Source organism: Pelophylax lessonae, assembly GCF_965119305.1.
Source record: "Pelophylax lessonae genome assembly, chromosome: 4".
NCBI classification, from domain to species: Eukaryota; Metazoa; Chordata; class Amphibia; order Anura; family Ranidae; genus Pelophylax; species Pelophylax lessonae.
This window is the reverse complement of record NC_138771.1, coordinates 288,553,108-288,571,342: the sequence shown is the minus strand read 5'-3', so window position 1 is coordinate 288,571,342 and position 18,235 is coordinate 288,553,108. Positions and strand designations below refer to the sequence as shown.

Below are 18,235 nucleotides of genomic sequence, written 5' to 3'. Positions count from 1 at the left end.
TTATTATCCACCGGGTTTTTTTATATGTTATTATATAAAGGAAGAAAGACCAAAAATATTGAAAACTGTTTCCCTTCTGTTATAAAACATATCAAATAAACATGCCAGGGCAGTATAAACACCCCTGAAATGACACCTTTCTTAGAGTGGACACCCCACAATTTTTTTTAAATTAAGAAACATACTGATACTGGTTAAAACATGGAGCTTGGTAATGGTGCCAGGTGATGGGTTTAATGTATAGGTAATATACAGTGGAAAGATGGATATGATTGGTCACATGGGCGTCCGCAGGTAGGGGCAAGGGGGGGGCAAATCCCCCCCCCCTCCTGGAATCTCATCTTCCACTATGAAGTGGTTGTTAAGCCACTTTATACCATCCTGTCTGGTCTGTTTAACAATCCTGTGTGTCTGTGTATGCGTTTAAAAAAAATAAGCCATTCTTAACCAGTTTTCAGAGGACCGAGCATGGCTCACATGAGCTCTCTCCTCTTCCCGTCTGACAGCTTCCTGCAGCAGGCAGGGCCAAGGATTCCTCACTGATGTCAGTCGGTGGGAGAGGAGAAGGGGAGGAGAAGGGGAAGAGGAGGGGAGGGGGAGAGGAGAAGAGAGGCGGTGGGTCACGTGAGCGGCGAGTGGCACTCTGAAAACCTGTAAAGAATGGCTTATTTTTATAAAACACAGACACAGGGGCACACAGGATTATTAAACAGACTGTAGACAGGATATGAAACTACAGCAGCAGGAGGAGAGGGGGGGGCGAGCACTGACACAGGAGCAGACAGGCAGAGAGGGAGGACAGAGAAGGACAGGAGGGCTGCAGATGACGGAGGCATGTAAAACTGACCACAGTGTCAGGGCTCAGCAGTCATGGTATACCGTGGTCAGTTTACAGAGGGGAGGACATTTTACCCAAAATATAAAGCAGAATACAAATTGGCCTAAAATTATGAAAAATTTTGATTTTACATTTTTTTTTTCTGGGAATATATATAGCATAATGTGAAAAAAAATGTTGCTCTTTTTTTTGTTTATATCGCAATAAACAAAAATCGCAGAGGTGATCAAATACCACCAAAAGAAAGCTATTTGTGGGAAAAAAAGGACATCAATTTTTTTAGGGTACAGTGTCATACGACCGTGTAATTGTCCATTAAAGTAATGCAGTCCTGAATTGCAAAAAATGGCCTGGTCATTAAGGGGGAAAATTTTCCAGTCCAGAAGTGGTTAAAGCTTGGAGCAGTTTGCAGTACAATACATGAACTTTCACTGCATGTGAACTGTTAAATGTGTTTGCATTGATTTCAGCATCTATGGAGTACTTTGCACATGCTGAAATCAATGTAAACTCATTTAACAGTTCACATGCAGTGAAAGTTCATGCATTGTACTGCAAACTGCTCCATATTTGTTGAACATATATTTGCTGCAAAACTTAAATGGAATTAGTAATTGTAATTGCCAATATAGCAGTGGTGGTACTACTGGTACCGTGGTAACCTAAAATCGTTCCTACCTGCTCCTGCTGTCGGATCGTCCTGGCTTGGCTGGGGGTTCCCTGGTCCTCCTCTCTCTCTCTCTCTCTCCTCCTCCTTGACTTAGACCTATGCCCCGCCGCGGGGAGAAGCTAGTATTCCACAGGCCGCGTGGAGGAGGGTAGGCGGAGCATTAGGCTCCATCCCACCCACTGATTGAAGAGCAGCCGGTTTGGCCACTCACTGCGGCTCTATGGGGGCGCGAGTTCCTCCCTCCCTGTGGCACGTACACCCCTACTGAAAGCCGGACTGTGTGTGTGAAGTGTGGGAGGCAGCGGGAGGCAGGCAAGGACCAGGTGAGTGACGGAGGCGGCGGGACTCGCAAACAAGATGTATGGAGCACTATTTTTTTATGCGGAGGGGCGCCATTTTTGGCACCCCCCCCCCCCCGCAAAGTGGCGCCCTAGGCCTAGTCAGCCTAGGCAAAAATACAGCAGTGGAGTGCAGTGCATGGGAGTGATACAACATAAGGTTGTTTAGGTGCACACTGTTCTTGTACTCAGTTTTTCTTTTTCTTTCTTTCAAGCGATGCAGCAGAATATTGCAAACAAAAGCAGTGGCGGCTGGTGCTCCATGGGCCGGGGGGCGGCAGACGGACCGCACCATACCACCCCCTCCAAACCACACCAGGCCACACATCATACCCCCCCAGACCACAGGGAGACAGGAGAGACAGGAGAGAGGGGAGACAGGAGACAGGACAGGGGAGACAGGACAGGACCCCCCCCCTCACTCACCCTGCCTGGATGCAGCAGCAGGTGGCAACTTCGGCTTCTTCCCCCTGTCTTCTGTGTCTCCTCCCTCCTACTCCATGCCCAATGGGATGGCTTCTCCTTTTGGCCAATCGGGAAATGGGTCTCAAAACCCGCTTCCTGATTGGCCAGGAGGAGGATCCGTGGGAAGATAGCGAATTTTCATTCGCTATTGTCACACAACTGGATGGCCTGGGTGGCCTCATTGCGCCCCCGAGCCCACCCTTTTTTTAGCCTGTGAGAGCCTCTGGCTCTAGTCACATGGTTAAAAAAAAGCCCCATTGAACTACATGCATCCGGTGCCTCATATGTAGATTAGGGGCCGGACACATGGATAGGGGTGGCGGGGCCCCATATACACCAGCCGCCACTGAACAAAAGGAAGCTACAGGAACAGACAGCCAGTAACAAGTGAGAGCTGAGCTTTACAGTGGTTCTAAAGGCAGAAGTTTTTTTATCTTAATGCATTCTATGGACACACAGAGCAGCAGCTTGGCTTGGGTGCCCCCAAAGCAAGCTGCTTCCTCTAGGGGCACTCGGCAGACAGGAGGGGCAAGGAGTGTCGGTGGAGGACCCAAAAAGAGGAGGATCGGGGCTGCTCTGTGTAAAACCACTGCACAGAGTAAGTAAGTATGACATGATTATTATATTTAAGCAAAAAAACTGAGACTTTATTATCACTTTAAGCATCCCATAATTAAAAGCACCATTAACATAAAATAAAATAGAAAATCAAAAGGGAAAAAAGAAAAATATCAACTCCTGAAACAAAATCCCATTGCTTTAAAGGAAAGCCTTGCAGCCAAAAAAATGTTTGTAGATGTCATTTTTTGGGAATCTATGGAAGAACTTTATGGTTGAGTGATGTATATATTCCTTTTTATGAGTGCACATTTATCAATAATAATTTTGCTACACGATTCCCCATATATTGCCAACCTAGGTTTCAGCCTATGAAGCTTTTACATAACTGAAGGACCACTTTTACCAGCTAAATGATCAAGGCAAAGGCAGTATTGGGATTCAATAACTCCTTGCTGCCCTCTGCAGTTTCTTGATGAAGGTGATTGCTCACCTTTGCTTATGGTAGAAGCGTATAATTATATCAATATTTTGTGACACTTTTTCTTTAATTAAACTTGTCCTATCATTTCATGATAAACAAGCATCCACAGGAATTTACTGTATAAATTCTCTATGAACCAGTGACACTGTGAAAGCAAAACATTTTAAAGAATCAGTCATGCATGCTTGCAAAAATTTAGTTCTGTGCAAAGAAGAGATCTTTTACAGCATAATGTAAATGGCAAGCGCTATTTGAGACCCTTATTCGTTTATTTATAAATTCTAAATCCAATTACAACTCTAACATGCAAGTTAGGTCAACCACAAGCTTATATCACTAAGGAATTGAAAATGCCCCCTGAGCAAGAAAAGGCTGGGGCCAGTGTTTTGCTTTAAACTCATGACTCATACTTGCTTTGCATAAATAACTTTTAATTTTAGAACACTGAACTTCATTTGAGATGTTTAAATATATAAACAACTAAATAACACAAGTCTGAATCAAAAAAATAGTTTTTATTAACAAGCTACATCATCTGAATAGTGTCACACAGTAAAAGTAATTATAAATATATGGTCCATACTAGTAGAAGTCTTTTATTTTGAGCGGTCAATATGTAGCACCCTCTAGTGTGTGCTACTAGTAGTGAGAGTAGGAATAACATAGCTGGCTCTGGAATAGACCTGAGATATTCAATCTGGGTCAGGGTTACTAAAGGCCAGGGCTGGATAACTCAACCTGGCAGCTCTCTGGTGCCTCCCCCTGTTTCCAGACTGTTGGAGAATGTTCTAGAACTAGTGGGCGGAGGTATGAGGAGCTTATTTTAAGATTTATGGGCCCTTAGCCAATTCCCAGGAGTGGGCCAGGCAGGGAACTAGGGAGCCCATAAATAGATATGGCCCATGCCAGCAAGGGGGGGGGGGGTCGGGCAGAAGACAGAGAAGCATTGTTGAGGAAGGCTGTTGGTGGCCCTTGGGGGACCCCTGCCAGGAAAGCAGGGTTTACCTTGGGCTGGAGCTCGAGAGGCTGGCCTGGAAGGATCCTACTACAGGAGGCAGTTGGAGGGGTTCATGCCAGAGAAACAGCAGGAAGAGCAAGGAGAGACAGTGAGTAGATCAGCATTGTGCAGGGACAAAACGAGGGGAGAGACTGCCATCTGTAACAGTGCTCTCTTGAAGACCGCGGTGTGCCAAGTCTTCATCCAAGCTTGCCCCAGGGAATCTCCATGTGTGTGTGCCAGTCGGGGGAGGATTGGGGGAGGCAAGCAGCCAGGTGGAGACAGGGAAGCAGAAGGAGATACTGTTTACTCCACATGTACTACTTAATCCACAGAGGAACGGGAAGTTCCTAGCCTGTAATGGGCTGTTGCTGAATTAACAAAGACACTGTTAATTCCATCCAGATTGATCAGCAGGTGCTGTACATAGTGAACCATTTTTGTGCAGGAAGGAGGAAGAATATAGAGGAAATACTGTGTGACTAGCTGTGCAGCAGTGGGGACCCTGACATCAGCGACTCCTAGGTCGGTAGTGCAACAGATACTGTATATAACACCAAGAAAGGAGGTTCAGTGGATACAGGATTGTCAATTTTTGGTAATTGTACTTAGGGCCAGTGCACACCTAAATCATACAGGAAGGCTGGATTACACCAAAGGTAGTGCATGCACTGCTTTTAAAAATGCACTGCAACTGGACCACATGCTACTGCGGTACCATGCAATCTGGTGCAGGCAAATGCACTGCATTTGCAATCTGTGTTTGGGGTGTACATCCAGTGTGTTTTGAACATGGTGTGGGAAACGCACATAGAACACAGATTTCCTACGTGACGTTCTAGTGTGAATGGGCCCTCAGTCCGAAAGCTTAAGCAAGGCCATATTCCTAAAGCAGAGCTCCAGGACAAACAACAAAGTACAACATTGAAATATGCACAAGTGATATGTCTTACCCTAAAAGGCTTTTCACAGCTTTACATATTTAGTGTCAGTCACCTGTTAGCTCAATGGGAAATTGATCAGCAGCCTGATAAGGTTACAAAGTTGGACAGGAGAGCATGACCTACAAGACTTTTTGAACATACACATCCCTTGACAAATTAACACTTCACATATTTGAATTCTATCTGTGTACCTAGGCAAAGAGTTTTTTTTATTATATATATATTTTTTTCATTTTGGCTAGAGTAAGGGAGGATTATAACCCCTGTCAGATTTTTTTCTTTTGCCATCTGTGTCCCATTGGGGAAATTTGCCTTCACTTGCTGTACCATTGCCAAAAAAGGAAATGAGAAGGAATCCCTGCAAATTAGGAGAATCCCCAGGTCACCAGAACTTGTGTTGCCATTGGAAGATTTCCCATTTTTGAGGGATAATGGAAAATATGGGATTTTCTTTTACTTTTACATTAAATGATATTAGAAAACAGAACAAATAGAGAAATGGAATCTCCTTCAGTGCCGGTTCACATATATGCGATGCGGGAATCCTGTGAATCCACTGCGGGTTCCCACTTCACATTCAAATCGAAGGAAGTTCACACTGCCATATGCAAATAAAAACAAAAAGCAGAGCGCCTCTAAGTGTTATCAGTTTAATTAAAAGGGTAATGCAGGTACAGGAAAACTGCTCACATTTAAAACAGTATAAAATAGCTCATCTGTTAGGTGGTCTGCAGGAACACAGGGGTCCACGGCTGGATGTTAGTAGCTCCAAGAGGTGGTGCAGGGGATGGTGAAGGAGGGAGATGTCTGGAGAGCCAAGAGACCAGATAGTAGGATGGCCAGCGGCTTCAGGAAGGTGTTCTGTTCCGCAGGGAGACACCTGGTGAGCCGAGAGACCATTAGGTAGGATGGCTGTTGGCTTCAGAAGGGCGCCCTGCTCCTCAGTACATCCGGCGCCAACAGATAGGGGAGCCCAGCGTGACAGATCCAGCAGCCAAACGCACAACGCATTTCCGAGCGTGCGCAGTAGCCTCACAGGGCGTGCGCGCTCCTTTCTCAAGTGCAGTGGCATGACACAGAAGAGCTGAACAAGTTTATAGGAAGCCAGCACTCAAGCTGGGTGGATACAGATGGACTTAAAGTGGCCATTGTAAATGGGCTGGACAGTGGGACCACAATACTTAAAGCGGCAATAAGAAAATAAACACAAGAAAAAAAAAATCGCATACAAATAAAATCGCATTAAAAAAATAAATAAATAAATAAATAAATAAAAAAATGGTTATTTAACAAAGTAAAACGACATACATCGGCTCTAATCATAATATGGTGTTAACATCTAGCTCTTCGTTTAAACCCTTGGGTTTAACCGGTTGCCGACCGCCGCACGACTATATACTGCGGCGGTCAGCCCCGGCCAGGCAGAGTGACGTATCGGTACGTCACTCGCCTGTCACTGACTTGCGAGCCTATAGCGAGCGGGCGCGCGCCCGCCGAGGCGCGCGCCCGCCGCGGCTCGTTCACAGGCAAGTCAGTGCGTGTGACCGGCGGACTCGATGTCCGCCGGCCACACTACGATCGCTCCTGTGAAGGGAGAAAGACAGAGCAGCTTGTGTAAACAAGCTGCCTGTCAGTTCTCCCTGTGTAAAAGTAAAGATCTGACCGTTCTACTATGTAGAACGGTTGATCTTTGCTTTTACACCAATAGCAATGTCCCTACACAGTAGAAAGCACGCCCCTAGGACACACTTAACCCCTCCCTTCCCAATAAAGTTAACCCCTTCCCTGCCAGTGTCATTTTTGCAGTAACAGTGCATATGTATAGCACTGATTACTGCAGTAATGTCACTGGTAACCCCAAAAGTGTCAAAAATGTCAGTCAAGGGTCCGATCTGTCCGCCGCAATGTCGCAGTACCGAAAAAAAAATCGCAGATCGCCGCCATTACGCGTTAAAAAAAAAAACACCAAAAATGACAAAAATCTTTCTCTTTGTTAGTAAACGCGATAACTTTTGCGCAAACCAATCAAAATACGCTTTTTGCGATTTTTTTTACCAAACATAGGTAGCATAAAACAAATTGGCCGAAAAATGTTAAAAAATTTTGATTTTTACTTTTTTTTTTGGGGAATTTCATATAAAAAAATGTGAAAAATATTGTTATTTTTGCAAAATTTACGCTCTTTTTTTGTTTATAGCGCGTGATCAAAAAATCGCACAGGTGATCAAATACCACCAAAAGAAAGCTCTGTTTGTGGGAAAAAAAGGACGTCAAATTCGTTTAGGTACAGCGTCGCACGACCGCGCAATTGTCCGTTAAAGTCACGCAGTAAAAAATCGCAAAAAAACCCCTGGTCCTTTAGCAGCCAAATCCTCCGGGGCTTAAGTGGTTAAACGAAGAGCTAGATGTTAACCACTTAAGCCCCGGAGAATTTGGCTGCTAAAAGACCAGGGGGTTTTTTGCGATTTTTTACTGCGTGACTTTAACGGACAATTGCGCGGTCGTGCGACGCTGTACCTAAACAAATTTGACGTCCTTTTTTTCCCACAAACAGAGCTTTCTTTTGGTGGTATTTGATCACCTGTGTGATTTTTTGATCATGCGTTATAAACAAAAATTGCGTAAATTTTGCAAAAATAACAATATTTTTCACATTTTTTTATATGAAATTCCCCCCAAAAAAATGTAAAAATCAAAATTTTTTAACATTTTCGTCCAATTTGTTTTATGCTACCTATGTTTGGTAAAAAAAAAAATCGCAAAAAGCGTATTTTGATTGGTTTGCGCAAAAGTTATCGCGTTTACTAACAAAGGGAAAGATTTTTGTCATTTTTGGTGGTTTTTTTATAACGCGTAATGGCGGCGATCTGCGATTTTTTTTTTCAGTATTGCGACATTGCGGCGGACAGATCGGACCCTTGACTGACATTTTTGACACTTTTGGGGGTACCAGTGACATTACTGCAGTAATCAGTGCTATACATATGCACTGTTACTGCAAAAATGACACTGGCAGGGAAGGGGTTAACTTTATTGGACAGGGAGGGGTTAAGTGTGTCCTAGGGGCGTGATTCTAACTGTGCAGGGACATTGCTATTGGTGTAAAAACAAAGATCAACGGTCCTACATAGTAGAACCGTCTGATCTTCATTTTTACACCAGGGAGAATGACGGGCGGCTTGTTTACATAAGCCGCTCCGCCTTTCTCCCTTCACAGGAGCGATCATAGTGTTACCGGCGGACGTCGAGTCCGCCGGTCACACGCACTGACTTGTCTGTGAACGAGCTGCGGCAGGCGCGCGCCTCGGCGGGCGCGCGCCCGCCCGCAATTGGCTCGCAAGTCAGTGACAGGCGAGTGACGTACCGATACGTCACTCTGCCTGGCCGGGGCTGACCGCCGCAGTATATAGTCGTGCAACCGGTTAACACCATATTATGATTAGAGCCGATGTATGTCTTTTTACCTTGTTAAATAACCATTTATTTATTTATTTATTTATTTTTTATTATTATTTTTTTAATGCGATTTTATTTGTATGCGATTTTTTTTTTTTTTTTGATTTTTTTTTTTTTTTCTTGTGTTTATTTTCTTATTGCCGCTTTAAGTATTGTGGTCCCACTGTTCAGCCCATTTACAATGGCCACTTTAAGTCCATCTGTATCCACCCAGGCTTCCTATAAACTTGTTCAGCTCTTCTGTGTCATGCCACTGCACTTGAGAAAGGAGCGCGCACGCCCTGTGAGGCTACTGCGCACGCTCGGAAACGCGTTGTGCGTTTGGCTGCTGGATCTGTCACGCTGGGCTCCCTTATCTGTTGGCGCCGGATGTACTGAGGAGCAGGGCGCCCTTCTGAAGCCAACAGCCATCCTACCTAACGGTCTCTCGGCTCACCAGGTGTCTCCCTGAGGAACAGAACACCTTCCTGAAGCTGCTGACCATCCTACTATCTGGTCTCTTGGCTCTCCAGACATCTCCCTCCTTCACCATCCCCTGCACCACCTCTTGGAGCTACTAACATCCAGCCGTGGACCCCTGTGTTCCTGCAGACCACCTAACAGATGAGCTATTTTATATTGTTTTAAATGTGAGCAAGTTTCCTGTACCTGCCTTACCCTTTTAATTAAACTGATAACACTTAGAGGCGCTCTGCTTTTTGTTTTTATTTTCACTTTCAGAGCTGACTTCTCTCTGCAGCTGAGCTGGCCCTGAGTGTCATCTATTTCAGCCATCAACTACACCAGACTAATGACTATACATGAACTGCATACCCCTTAATGCTATATAGGTATGTGTGATGCGCCAACTCTTATCCTGCTTACACTGCCATATACAAATCTCTGGGGGTGTCAATACAAAGTAAAGGACACCCCCAGATCAGTTCGCATATCACAGTGCAAACTGACAGTTCGGACATGAATTGGATTGCATAGGTGTGAACCACCATGCGATCTGATTCTGCTGTGAACCCAAAAAAGGGTCCTGTGCATGTTCTGTCTGAATCCGATGCAAATTCATCCATACAATCTGTATGGCTGAATTCGCTTTGCACAGACATAGCATGTTATTTGCAGAGCAGTGTGCTCCAAATCACATGCAATGTCTGTCATCGCTATAGTGTGAACCGGGACTCATGGGGGAACAGACAGCAGTAAAAATGATAGGTGTTTTAGTCCCACGCTAATCCCAAACTAAAAAAAAAAAGGTTTTGCCTTTAGTTGTACTTTAACCATTCGCTTATATATCTCCTTTATAGTGTAAATAAAGGAAAGCCATTTTTTTAAGTTTACAATAGAGAGGGGAAGGGTTAGACCTCCCCACCCCTATGTTTTGTGCAGTCTGCTCCCAATGGGGAGTTTTTCTCTCTATTTGTTCTGAAGACCAATGTCACAACAGAAAGGGAACACAGTTTTGGCACTATAACAGCTAATGTGAGCAGGTGAATAAAAGGACATCCCACTATTTAATGAGATGTGCTCATGCATTCACCCAAGGATTCAATCAGAAATATGAAAATATACTTTACAGGCGGTCCCCTAGTTACAAACATCCGACTTACAAACGACTCCTACTTACAAACGGAGGGAGACAACAGGAAGTGATGAGAAATCTACCTGTAGAAAGGGAAATTCACTCCTGTAAGAGTTCTCATGGGAAAAAGGTGTCTCCACTGAAGCTTTATCACAAATCCAATTGTCATAGGGACAGAAAGTGAGGTGAAATCTTCTGAACAGGGGTACAGACAGCAAAACAAATGGCACAGGGGTGTTAACCCTTCCCCATGCTATCCATAATACTTGAAAATGATTTTTTTGGCTGGAGCCAGGGCCGGAGTGGGACTCATTTTCAGCCCTGGAGTTTCATGACTTAGACCGGCCCACTTTAGTTCATGACTGACTATATTAAAATAATGTAATTAAAACCTCAGAATATAAGTTTGCAAAGGTGCACTGTTCTCTATTCTCTACAGCCTTGTAATTCATTGTATTTTTCAAAAAATATTTACAATTCAGTGCAAATTCAGTAGACTAAGGCCTCTTTCACACGGCCGCTCCGTTTTTTTTTGTCCGCTGTGGCACTTTTTTTTTTTTTACGGACACTTGTGTCATCCGGTCCATATGTCTGCATATCATCCTATCCGTTTGCGGATGATATACGGACATAATGCATGTCTATGGGGTACAGGGGGGGATGGTTAGAGGCTGTGGACATGGTACAGGGAGAGATGGTTAGAGGCTGCGGGCATGGTACAGGGGGAGATGGTTAGAGGCTGTGGGCATGGTACAGGGGCAGATGGTTAGAGGCTGTGGGCATGGTACAGGGGCAGATGGTTAGAGGCTGCGGGCATGGTACAAGGGGAGATGGTTAGAGGCTGTGGGCATGGTACAGGGGGAGATGGTTAGAGGCTGTGGGCATGGTACAGGGGGAGATTGTTTGAGGCTGTGGGCATGGTACAGGGGGAGATGGTTAGAGGCTGTGGGCATGGTACAAGGGGAGATGGTTAGAGGCTGTGGGCATGGTACAGGGAGAGATGGTTAGAGGCTGCGGGCATGGTACAGGGGGAGATGGTTAGAGGCTGCGGGCATGGTACAGGGGGAGATGGTTAGAGAATGTGGGCATGGTACAAGGGGAGATGGTTTGAGGCTGTGGGCATGGTACAGGGGCAGATGGTTAGAGGCTGTGGGCATGGTACAAGGGGAGATGGTTAGAGGCTGCGGGCATGGTACAGGGGGAGATGGTTTGAGGCTGTGGGCATGGTACAGGGGCAGATGGTTAGAGGCTGCGGGCATGGTACAAGGGGAGATGGTTAGAGGCTGTGGGCATGGTACAGGGAGAGATGGTTAGAGGCTGCGGGCATGGTACAAGGGGAGATGGTTAGAGGATGTAGGCATGGTACAGGGAGAGATGGTTAGAGGCTGTGGGCATGGTACAAGGGGAGATGGTTAGAGGCTGTGGGCATGGTACAGGGGGAGATGGTTAGAGGCTGTGGGCATGGTACAGGGGGAGATGGTTTGAGGCTGTGGGCATGGTACAGGGGCAGATGGTTAGAGGCTTTTTGCATGGTACAGGGGGAGATGGTTAGAGGCTGTGGGCATGGTACAGGGGCAGATGGTTAGAGGCTGTGGGCATGGTACAGGGGGAGATGGTTAGAGGCTGTGGGCATGGTACAAGGGGAGATGGTTAGAGGCTGTGGGCATGGTACAGGGAGAGATGGTTAGAGGCTGCGGGCATGGTACAGGGGGAGATGGTTAGAGGATGTGGGCATGGTACAGGGGGAGATGGTTTGAGGCTGTGGGCATGGTACAGGGGCAGATGGTTAGAGGCTGTGGGCATGGTACAAGGGGAGATGGTTAGATGCTGCGGGCATGGTACAGGGGGAAATGGTTTGAGGCTGTGGGCATGGTACAGGGGCAGATGGTTAGAGGCTGCGGGCATGGTACAAGGGGAGATGCTTAGAGGCTGTGGGCATGGTACAGGGAGAGATGGTTAGAGGCTGCGGGCATGGTACAGGGGGAGATGGTTAGAGGATGTGGGCATGGTACAGGGGGAGATGGTTTGAGGCTGTGGGCATGGTACAGGGGCAGATGGTTAGAGGCTGTGGGCATGGTACAAGGGGAGATGGTTAGATGCTGCGGGCATGGTACAGGGGGAAATGGTTTGAGGCTGTGGGCATGGTACAGGGGCAGATGGTTAGAGGCTGCGGGCATGGTACAAGGGGAGATGCTTAGAGGCTGTGGGCATGGTACAGGGAGAGATGGTTAGAGGCTGCGGGCATGGTACAAGGGGAGATGGTTAGAGGCTGTGGGCATGGTACAGGGAGAGATGGTTAGAGGCTGTGGGCATGGTACAAGGGGAGATGGTTAGAGGCTGTGGGCATGGTACAGGGGGAGATGGTTAGAGGCTGTGGGCATGGTACAGGGGGAGATGGTTTGAGGCTGTGGGCATGGTACAGGGGCAGATGGTTAGAGGCTTTTTGCATGGTACAGGGGCAGATGGTTAGAGGCTGTGGGCATGGTATAGGGGCAGATGGTTAGAGGCTGTGGGCATGGTACAGGGGCAGATGGTTTGAGGCTGCGGGCATGGTACAGGGGGAGATGGTTTGAGGCTGTGGGCACGGTACAGGGGCAGATGGTTAGAGGCTGTGGGCATGGTACAGGGGCAGATGGTTAGAGGCTGTGGGCATGGTACAGGGGCAGATGGTTAGAGGCTGTGGGCATGGTACAGGGGCAGATGGTTAGAGGCTGTGGGCATGGTACAAGGGGAGATGGTTAGAGGCTGCGGGCATGGTACAGGGGGAGATGGTTTGAGGCTGTGGGCACGGTACAGGGGCAGATGGTTAGAGGCTGTGGGCACGGTACAGGGGCAGATGGTTAGAGGCTGTGGGCATGGTACAGGGGCAGATGGTTAGAGGCTGTGGGCATGGTACAGGGGCAGATGGTTTGAGGCTGCGGGCATGGTACAGGGGCAGATGGTTTGAGGCTGCGGGCATGGTACAGGGGGAGATGGTTAGAGGCTGCGGGCATGGTACAGGGGCAGATGGTTTGAGGCTGCGGGCATGGTACAGGGAGAGATGGTTAGAGGCTGTGGGCATGGTACAAGGGGAGATGGTTAGAGGCTGTGGAGGGGTCTTACCTGGCCGTGATGAGAGGCGAGCGCCACTGCTGGGCCACTGCAGTTTTTTTCTTTTGATTTGAAAATGGCGCCCCGCGCCATTAGGTCACTGCTGACAGAGGAGGCGGGACAGATTACTTAGCTGAGACAGGAGGCGGGGCGGAGGCGGGACGAAGTGCTTAGCTGGGAGGAGGTGGGAGGGAGAGAAGACATCCTCGGGTCTGAGAGGAGGCGGGGCGGAGGCGGGACGAACTGCTCAGCTAGGAGGAGGCGGGAAGGAGGTCGAGCATAATTGTAATAATGCAGAGCTGGCTGATTACATTTTTTCTCTACCTCGGTCCCGTCTCCTCCCAGCTAAGCAGTTTGTCCCGCCTCAGCCCCGCCTCCTCTCAGACCCGAGGATGTATTCTATCCGTGCCGCCTCCTCTCTGCTAAGCAACCAGTCCTGCCTCCTCTCTGTCAGCTGTGTTCTAAATTTTAGAACACCGGTGACACCGGCCCTCAACCCGACCAGCCCACCGGGAATTCTCCCGGTTCTCCCGATTGGCCAATCCGGGCCTGGCTGGAGCTAAACTTAAAATACATACATGTTCCGACTTACAAACAAATTAGACTTAAGAAGAACAAACCTACAGTCCCTATCTTGTTTGTAACCCGGGGACCGCCTGTACTTTGAAAAACATTTAACTCTGCAATATTTGATCATGCAAGATTCCTCCATCAGCTGCCTGCATAACAAGCAGAGGGAACATTGGCAAAAACTGATTGGCCAATCTGGTCAAATATTGGGGAAAGTCTTTTGAGTGAACAATTGTTCAGTGTTTCTGTTTCTTTGATAAATACACTCCTAAGTTTGGATAGGGCAAGGGATTTACAGCTTCACAGGTGGATTTTTTCCAACCATTTCCAGTGTGTTCTTTCTGTGTACATTTGCATACTTACAGCATAAATAACAGCACTCTTGCTTTGCTTGTATTTAAATCCAGCCATACAAATAAAGCACACATAGGCACAGAGAGCCTGGAGGTCACCCTATTTTAAGTATAAAACAAAATCTTGATAAATACAAAGAAAGAAAAATTCAAAAGTAGATTAAGAATATGCAATATAATATATACAACATTATATCTAAATTACTGTCTTGCTGTAAGGTTGTAAATATGCAGCAAATTTATGAAACAGTTCCGTAAGGCTAGGTTTACATATCTGGGTGTGTTCCTGACCCACACAGAAACTTGCTGCACTTTAGCAGATGTGTGCGGGTGCCAATAATTCTTAGTGGTATGCCCATACATTGGCAACCTCTGCACCTTTTTATGCATGCTAAATCGCATGGTGCCACTGCACCATAAGATTCAGTGCAGCTCGATTTAAAAAAGGGTCAGGGCTGCCTACATGCAGAACACAAACCCTCACAGATGTAAAGCCCCATACACACGTATCGAAAATTGGCAGGGAATTTTCGTCCAACGTCCGATCTGCCGATTTTCGGCTTGTTAGTATGATGCTTCCGACAACCGACTCCGACTTTTCAGCCGAAAAATATCTGGTGTGCAGACTATAAAATTTTTGTTGGCTGTCAAAACACGGCCGATTTTTGTGCAGTCAGTACTGATTTCGACAGGGAAAAATCTAATGAGCAAGACTGGGCATGCTCAGAGAAGAAAGAACACAAAGAAATCAAACCAACACATGACATCACTTCTGAAGTAGATTTTTGTTGGGCGAGAAAATTCGTGTGCAGTCTAGGCACATTCCAACCAACAAAACACCACTCTGGACAAAAGACGGATGATCGGTCAGCCGATAATTGTAGCGTGTGTACGGGGCTTAAGTCAAAGGTACTCAGCATTCTCCATGGTATATGCATAACATTTTCTGAGACTTCCACAAGCCTGTTTTCATACTGTTATTCCATATTTCTAAATAAAGACAATCAAAATAGCATAATTTTGACTAATCTAACAGTGCCAAAATTTATTATGGAACCACAATTAGGGTGCCAAATCACAGGCTGTGCACCTAGGTTGATTAGTCTTTATGCTTTTGTGCTAGTAGGAGCAGGTGTTCTAGCTTAAAACAAATAAAACGTGTTGAATTATTTTCTGTTTTGTGATGATAATATTAAAGAGGTTGTAAACTCATTAAATTTTATTTCATACAAATGTTCTCTTAGTACTAAAACACAAGAGACTGCCTTCAAAATTTGCACTAGGTGGTACAGAACCCCGGTCAAACTTTACCCTGGCCTCACGTATTCCTGTTGGAGATGCGGGAAGGCACAGGGTACATTTCTCCACATTTGAGGGTCTTGCCCCAAACTGGCCACGTTTTGTAACGCAGTTGCGCACTGGACGGAACACATTACCGGGGCGGGACTGCCATTTGATGCCCCTACCTACCTATTGCATATCAATAAATTGACTTACAAAGCCTACAAACAGTCCCTTGCCCCTCACCTACTGAATGTTGCCAAGAGTCTAGTCCCGCTGAAGTGGAACTCCCTTGAAGTTCCTCAGATTCGGGATTGGATCCTGAAAATAGACCAAATTTACGAGATGGAAAAATCCATAGCTTTAAAAATGGAAGCCACGAGCCCTTTCGTAAATTGTGGGCTAACTGGACACTTTTTTCTGTTTCTCAGGAATATGATGCCTTGAAATCAACCACTTGAAAGAGTTCCCCAATTATGACACTACTCAGAACTATGATAGCGAAGAGCTAACCTTTGACACTACATACCCGAAAAGGGTACCTTTACTATTGTCCTGGAGATAGTAACCTCTCCCCATTCCCCTCTATCCCTATGCTTTTTTGTGAAGAAAAAAAAAAAAAATGTTATTTATTTTTTCCAACCTGAAAGAGAAACACATAATGAGATAGTATGCATCGCATACTAGCTCATTATGAAATACTTACCTTAGAACGAGCCTCCACCGTGCCGCCGCTTACCTGTATGACGGGCGACATGTTCAGTCGCCTGTCTTCCGGGATCGCGGCATCCGGCCATCTGATTGGCCGGACCCACGGTTACGTCACGGTCACGGCACGGGGCTCTGAAGGAACGGCACCAGCGGCCGTTCCTTCAGAGCGCATGCACCAGTGATGTCACTGGCTGCATTTAAGGTAAATATCTCCTAAACGGTACATGTTTAGGAGATATTTACAGTACCTATAGGTAAGCCTTATCATAGGCTTACCTATAGGTAAAAGTTGCAGAGGAGGGTTTACTTCCTCTTTAAGGGGAATAGTGTCACAAAACTTGGGTTTATTGGGAAAATTATCAACCTACAGAGAGCTGAATTTTTTAGAAATTTCATTGCAGCAACTCAAAATAGTACTCCGTAATTGTATGGCCCCCACATGCTTGTATGCATGCCTGACAACATTAGGGCATGCTCCTAATGAGACATCGGATGATGTCCTGGGGTATTTCCTCCCACATCTGAACCAGGGCATCACTGAGCTCCTGAACAGACTGAGGTACAACCAGGCAGGGTTGGATGGACTGAAACATAATGTCTCAGAGGTGTTCTATTGGATTTAGGTCAGTCAAGAATGGGGGCCATTCAATTGTATCAATCTCTTCATCCTCCAGGCAGAAACTAACTGTATATTCTCTCAACGTTAAGCGGCATTGTGGTGCACTAGGAGGAACCAAAGACCCACTGCACCAGCGTAGGGTCTGACAATGGGTCCAAGGATTTCATCCCGATTCCTAATGGCAGTCAGGGTGCTATTGTCTAGCCTGTAGAGTTCTGTGTGTCCCTCCATGGAAATGCCCCCCACCCCCCCCCCAGACCTTCAGTGACCCACCCCCAAACCGGTCATGCTGAGCGATGTTACAGGCAGCATCATTTTCTCCATAGCTTCTCCAGACCCCTTGTCATGCCTGTCACATGTGCACAGGGTAAATCTGCTCTCATCTGTGAAAATCACAGGGCACCAGTGGCGGACCAATTCTGGTGTTCAATGGCAAATGCCATTCGAGCTCCACCATGCCGGGCAGTGAGCACAGGGCTCACTAGAGGACATCGGACCCTTAGGCTACCCTCATGAAGTCTGTTTCTGATTGTTTGGTCAGAGAAATTCACACCAGTGGCCCACTGAAGGTCCCTGAAGGTCATTTTGTAGGGCTCTGGCAGTGCTCATCCTGTTCCTTCTTGCACAAAGGAGAAGATACCAGCCCTGCTGATGGGTTTTGGACTTTTTACAGACCTGTCCAGCTCTCCTAGAGTAACTGCCTGTCTCCTGGAATCTCCTCCATGCTCTTAAAAACTGTGCTGGGAGACACAACAAACCTTCTGGCCATCTTGGAGGAGTTGGACTGTGCAACCCCTATAGGGTCCAGTTATCGTCTCATGCTACCGGTAGTGGCACTGACCCTAGCCAAATACAAAACTAGTGAAAAACAGTCAGAAAAGATGAGTAGGGAAAAAAAAAGTCAGTGGTCTTCACCTGTAAAACCATTCCTTTTTAGGAGGTCGTCTCATTGGTGCCCATCTGGTGCACCAGTTGTTCATTTCATTAACACCAAAGCAGCCTAAACTGATTAACAAACCCCTCTGCTACTTAACTGACCAGATCAATATCCCAGGAGTTTAACTGAATTGATGCTATACTCTGATTAGAAGGTGTTCTTTTAATTTCTTTGAGCAGTTAGCTCCCTTAGAAATATACATATCATACTTATATTTAGAACCAGGTGTGATGTTGCATTTTGCTACACACTGCAAATGTTGGCAGAACACTGGTTTTACATTTCCACTGTTCTATTAAATGTAAGTAGTCCTACTGGGCTACAAGGAAATGTCTGGAAACACAGGGGTGC

General features: G+C 46.4%; 1 protein-coding gene across 1 annotated transcript in view; it reads right to left on the bottom strand.

Moving 5' to 3' along the window:
• Nucleotides 1-18,235, bottom strand: part of LOC309552612 (uncharacterized protein) — a gene marked incomplete at both ends in the record, with an annotated part of 398,170 nt that overhangs the window by 200,865 nt on the left and 179,070 nt on the right. The window contains one exon of the mRNA XM_082253553.1: nt 14,347-14,436. Within this exon, the coding sequence (XP_082109679.1) occupies nt 14,347-14,436 (90 nt within the window). The remainder of the gene's footprint in view (nt 1-14,346; nt 14,437-18,235) is intronic.